Here is a 5,325-nt window from a genome sequence, read left to right on the forward strand (position 1 = left end):
CAATTTTTGAAGATGTGGTGCCCCGTGCCTCTTCACTCCTCTTTCCCCTTCCTATTTCCCCCTTCCCTCTATTCATGCAAATAGTCTTAGCAAAGCTTGAATGTGACTTGGAAGAAAGACCATGGGGAGGCTTAGCTCAGGAATGGAATCCAGACTTAGCACTTCCTGGTACCTAAGTTCGATCCCCAGCAACAACAGAAAGCAATGATTACACTCATAACTTTATTTTACAATGTTGCAAGCATATACCATTTTATACATGTTAGAGGCAAGGAAGACAGCATTTAGCGGTGCTTATGTTTATTAAAAGAAACCGATGGCATTGAATGGCATTGAAGGTCAAGCTGCCTTCTAATTTCATGAACTAAATAATAAAGTATTACAAACTTCAGCTTTACAGAGAACCATGCTAATGACAAAGTGTATGATGAACCGTGTAATATATAAGGAGACTAAAATATTTTACATATCTACAACATGTATTTTCATATTTCTAGACCAACCACAAATCATATTGGGACATATTTAGGTACATGAAAAAGCTTCAAAACATAAAAAAATTAACATTTTTGAAAAAAAATCACATGCGAGAGCTCATTAAATAACAACATTGACAAATAAATAACCGGCTTTACCTATTAGCTGCTGCCATGCATTGCTGACATTCCACTCCGAGAGAGGTCAACATGTGGGGAAAATTTCACACTGAGACTGGAAAAATGCCACCGGGCTTAGTTTTGAAGTGAAATGTCACAAGGTTTGACTCTCTTTCAAAGGAAGCTAACCCCTGGCTGTCAAACTATCCCCATAAAAACTACTGGAAAAGCCCCTTTCTGAAATGTTCTGTGAAGATACATTTTTCGATGAGCTTGTCCCGTTCGGAGGGATTTAGTTTGGGAAGGGTTAAGGTGTGGGCCAGGGAATGGAGCGTTTTTTTTTTTTTTTTTAAACTGTAACAGGATGCAGTATCAAGTGCTTTTTAAGAAAAGACTGGGGGGAGTGGGGGTGGACACTACAGGATGCCTGGCTTTCACTGCAAACTACTCATTACATCTTGAGAAACTTGCAAAGGAAAAGCTAGTCCCAGAGAAGGTCCCAGAGAAGGACAGCTTGCTGGGCCTGATCAAAGCAGAAAGCATATACTTTCAAGTGAAGAAAGAGCAGTGGCAGGCTCGGGAGAGTCTTCCAAGCAATCAAATCTGGGTAGCAGATGCTTTCTACTCTGTCCAGCTCTAGCTCAGACTGTGCTTGCTGGATTTGCTGGCTCTCTTCCGCTCTCTGTGGTGTTGGGCGGGCTTGGCGGGCGACACGCTTTCAAAGTTGTGGCTGGACTCGTTGTGCTGCCGGGTGTACCTCTTGCACTTGCACGCCGTGACCACAGTGATTTTGTAGGTGCGTGTGCTGCCGTCCTGACACTGCAGCTGGATTCTCTGGGTGCGTGTCTTGTCATTGACACACCGCCACTCCTGGGAGCTCCTTCGGCTCCAGTACTTCGTTCCATAGCCTCCTCCGATCCAGTTGGGAAGCACCGGCAGGGGCAAGCACTCGCCAGCACACACCAGCTCCTTCAGAGGGCTGATGCTGGTGCACTGGCCATCTGAAATATATTTGGTGGACCGCAGTTCTCTGCAGCCCACTTGAACTCGACCTGCAGGAAACAGGACAGAACTGCATCAGAGACAAAAAGCAACTGAAGGTGTTTGGGTTTTGTTCTTGTTATAAGTAATTTGCAGTGACTATGTATATAATATGTATATAATATAACATCTATATTGCAACAAACTACGAGGTGCTTTATTTTCACAATGCAAGTCTGCGGGAGGGTTGGAAGACGCTTTCATCATAATGGTCAGGCTACATAAAGGCTGTAACTTTGGGGAGGGGAGAGAGAGATAGAGAGGGAGACAGCAAGGGAGAGACTCATTTCTTTCATGTGTTTCAATATCTGATTGTTTATTAAAGTATAGAAAAGTCACATACTCTTAGTCTCATTCCCAATAAGGGTTCCACTCCTGTAAATATTCACTCTTCAAAGAGTACACTTTAATGTACGAATTCTCATGGATCATGTTGGCTAGTGTTTGCAAGTGCTTTTAATTAAGTTTTTCAAAAATCTCTTGAGAAAATGTGGAAAGTATTTAAATATTATGTACAGTGCATATGCATGCTGTAATATTTTGTTTCATTATAGAATTCAGCTGCATGGTCACACATGCATATGGGTACAACCAATGACATTCTGCATATCAAACTTAATAACCATATTCTAAACATAAATTCACAAGCTGTGTTTTAAAAATATAAGCAGCAAAATGTTTGAAATGCAAAATGCCACCACAATTCAATATTTAAGAAATACAAGAGCCCCTAAATTAGGAACGTATGGTTGCCATAACAACTTGGCTACATTTCCATGAATTTTATAGCAGAAAAATACTTAACATGTCTGAGTTACAACTGCACAAGGAACCACGGTGTTCATTTCCTGAATGTTAGGCATGGTGAACTTTTTGTTTTAGTTATTTGGATTTGATAAGTATGTTTTCTAATTGGTTGTTTCTGGTCACGTGACTCGGGTAATTAAAACAAAATTATCTTAAAATACTTCAAGCTCTCTTTACTTTGATATCCAAATCCTTTGTTATCTAAATGAGAACTGTTAATGGCAAACTTGAAAAGAAATCAGGGCTTATTAACTAGGAAAGGCAGGAAAAGGCTTAACAACACAGGCAGATGAAGTGTCCAAACCAAAGCTAATAAAACCTGTGGAAATTGTTGTTCTGACTCCTGAGAACTATCTCAAAGTGGACAGTGAGTCAGAGATGTTTCACTCCAATTCTGTTCCCTGAACGTCTAGTTTAAGGCTCATAGCTTAAGGGAAGTGTGTTGCGTATGCACGCATGTGTGTATATACAGAGCTGGAGCTAGAGTCTAACATGAAAGGGTTAACGGTTTGGCTGGACAGTGTGCTAGGCTTGCCTGCTTTTGATTCCAGCTCACCTTCCTGCAGCTGCCTTAAGAATGTACCTGGAAACAGCCAGCAATGATTTTGACTCTCCTGCCTTTTCGTTCCTGCATGTATAAGATTGGGCATTTTTGTGGTGACGTTTCTCTCACTGACAACGAGTAGCCACCACACTGTTCAGTAACCCAGTACTGACCAGACACTTCCCATGCTCTGAAATCATCTACATGCAAGTCAAACACTTTGGTTTTCTTAGTGAGATATCACCAGTCATATATGATATGACTTTTCAACAGTTAAACTCTTTGTCGTAGTCGGATGGAGTTTAAGGTGAAGGAGCAGAGATTTGTGTAAGGTTTCCTATACACTGTCTGCCTTTCTTCATGTTGCTCACTAACAGGAACCCTTTTAAAGGAAGAGAATAAAGCAAAAGTTTGAGGAAGAAATTCGAACTCCTTTAACTAATAGTCACTTGGCATGTATGTCAATTAAGCAAACTGAAAAGGGTAAAGAAATACTCCTTGTGCCAAACATTAGCATATATTATTTAAAGTCTCCTGTTACAAATATATCCTCAGTCTTTCACAGAAACACACAATTACCTCAATTTGACTTGTTGAATAAAGAACAATTTAGCAAACTATGATGCTGCAATGTGTTGTAGTAAGTACAGACCTGTTTAACAGTGAACATCAAGTCTTTACACCTCTCCAAACTAGGCATATTTTAGACATCTGTGTGAGCAATGCCATATTTCCTGAAAGCTTCCTTTCATCCTTTGTGATTCCCTATACACAGTTCTGGTTAGTTACCTTTAGACCAAATCTGTGCATGATCTGAAATTAACCAAGTGTAAGACAACATGAGCTGAAACTGTACAGAACACTTTAAAGAAATCTCCTTTTGCAGAGTTTTTTTTTTTTTTTTTTTTTTTTTTTCAGCTCAATACCTAGATACATTTTTCTGTGGGCATTTGGGTAAACCATGTCTGTGCTTGCATTATCAAGCCACCGGTTTAATTATATTAACTCTAAAATCACTACCCAGGAAAGAACGCCAGCCTACACATGCACCAGATTGCTCCCAGATTGTTTTGCAAAAACATAGATGGTTCACGTTAGTTTACAGCAAAAGCATTCTACAGGAGTGGGAGCTGATGCTCCCCAAAAGGAAAAAAAAAACCTGTACAAGTAAAACACACTTACTGTTGCGATCCAGTCCAGTGCTACTGAAATGCCTGCCTCCATTCCTGGCTTGATTCAAGGTGCTGTTGCTGCTGGAGTGTGCTGGAACGGGTTTAACCACGTGTGAATAAAGGATTTCTGTGGCATCATTTTTAAAAGCCAAACAGTTTTTCATCAGGATGCAGAGAAGAGGGATGAGAGAGAGATGAATGGCAGGAGGGAGCATGGTGAGTGGAGAAGCTGTGGAGCGGCTTAATTCTTTCCCCCTGCTTCTGCACTATTGACTGTGGAATCCCTCCCCAAGGTTCCCTTTATATAGCCAGAGGCTTGGCGTTCATTCAGGTGTAAAGTTGTGTAGGGCTTCGGAGTGAAAACACAGAGAAGGGGTGGGATCCCTACTTGACCCTGCAAAAGAATTTTACCAATGGAGAAGAGGGCTGCAGAAGAGGAGGGGCTTGCTACACAAACTGCCTGCAATTTCAGAGTTGGGCTTTACTGGTCTGCGAGGAGCTGAAGCAGGCAAGGCAGGACAGCCTTGTCACAACTGCTACGCTCCTCAGCCACGTCCTCTCTGGAGTCTAGGTTCACGGTCAAGTATAATGAAAGGAAAAGTAGGTTACTGCTCACATAAAGAGACTTAGTTTATTTATTTATTTTACACTTTCGTTCTCTGGTCCCCTCAGATTTGTAAGAATTTGGGGCCTTGGAGGGACTTCTTCCTCAATAGTTAGAAGAAGCCATGTGAGTTTTCAGTAGTGTCAGACTTGAGTAAAGGATCTATTTAGTTAAATACGTTTTGTCTGTCAAGAATACCTTTCCCTCCCTTTTCCCATAAAGAGGAAGGCACAGAGCTAAAACCTGCCCTCTGGACACACTTAAATAAGGCCGCTTTGATCTACATGAACAAGTGTCCTGCTAGGTAAATTACTGCCAGCCGTCCTATGGGTGGGGGTGGGGGTGGGGGTGGGGGTGGGGGTGGGGGGATAATGAGCAGAACTCTGTCTGAATTGAATTGAATTGAATTGAATTGAATTGAATTGAATTGAATTGAATTGAATTGAATTGAATTGAATTGAATTGAATTGAATTGAATTTCAGCTTGAAATATGCCAGCAGAGTTTAACATTCGGCATGTCTCTTACCCAAAAGAAAGCTATTTTCTACGAATTATCCTTT

General features: G+C 41.1%; 1 protein-coding gene across 1 annotated transcript; it reads right to left on the minus strand.

Moving 5' to 3' along the window:
• Positions 1 to 214: 214 nt before the first annotated feature.
• On the minus strand, positions 215 to 4,524 carry Sostdc1 (sclerostin domain containing 1). The gene is made up of 2 exons (XM_034514166.2): positions 4,171 to 4,524; positions 215 to 1,648 (listed from the first exon to the last, which is right to left on the minus strand). The coding sequence occupies exons 1-2, from the start codon at positions 4,373 to 4,375 to the stop codon at positions 1,233 to 1,235; spliced, it is 621 nt and encodes a 206-aa protein (XP_034370057.1). The 5' UTR covers positions 4,376 to 4,524; the 3' UTR covers positions 215 to 1,232.
• Positions 4,525 to 5,325: the final 801 nt, after the last annotated feature.

Source organism: Arvicanthis niloticus, chromosome 11, assembly GCF_011762505.2.
Source record: "Arvicanthis niloticus isolate mArvNil1 chromosome 11, mArvNil1.pat.X, whole genome shotgun sequence".
NCBI lineage: Eukaryota > Metazoa > Chordata > Mammalia > Rodentia > Muridae > Arvicanthis > Arvicanthis niloticus.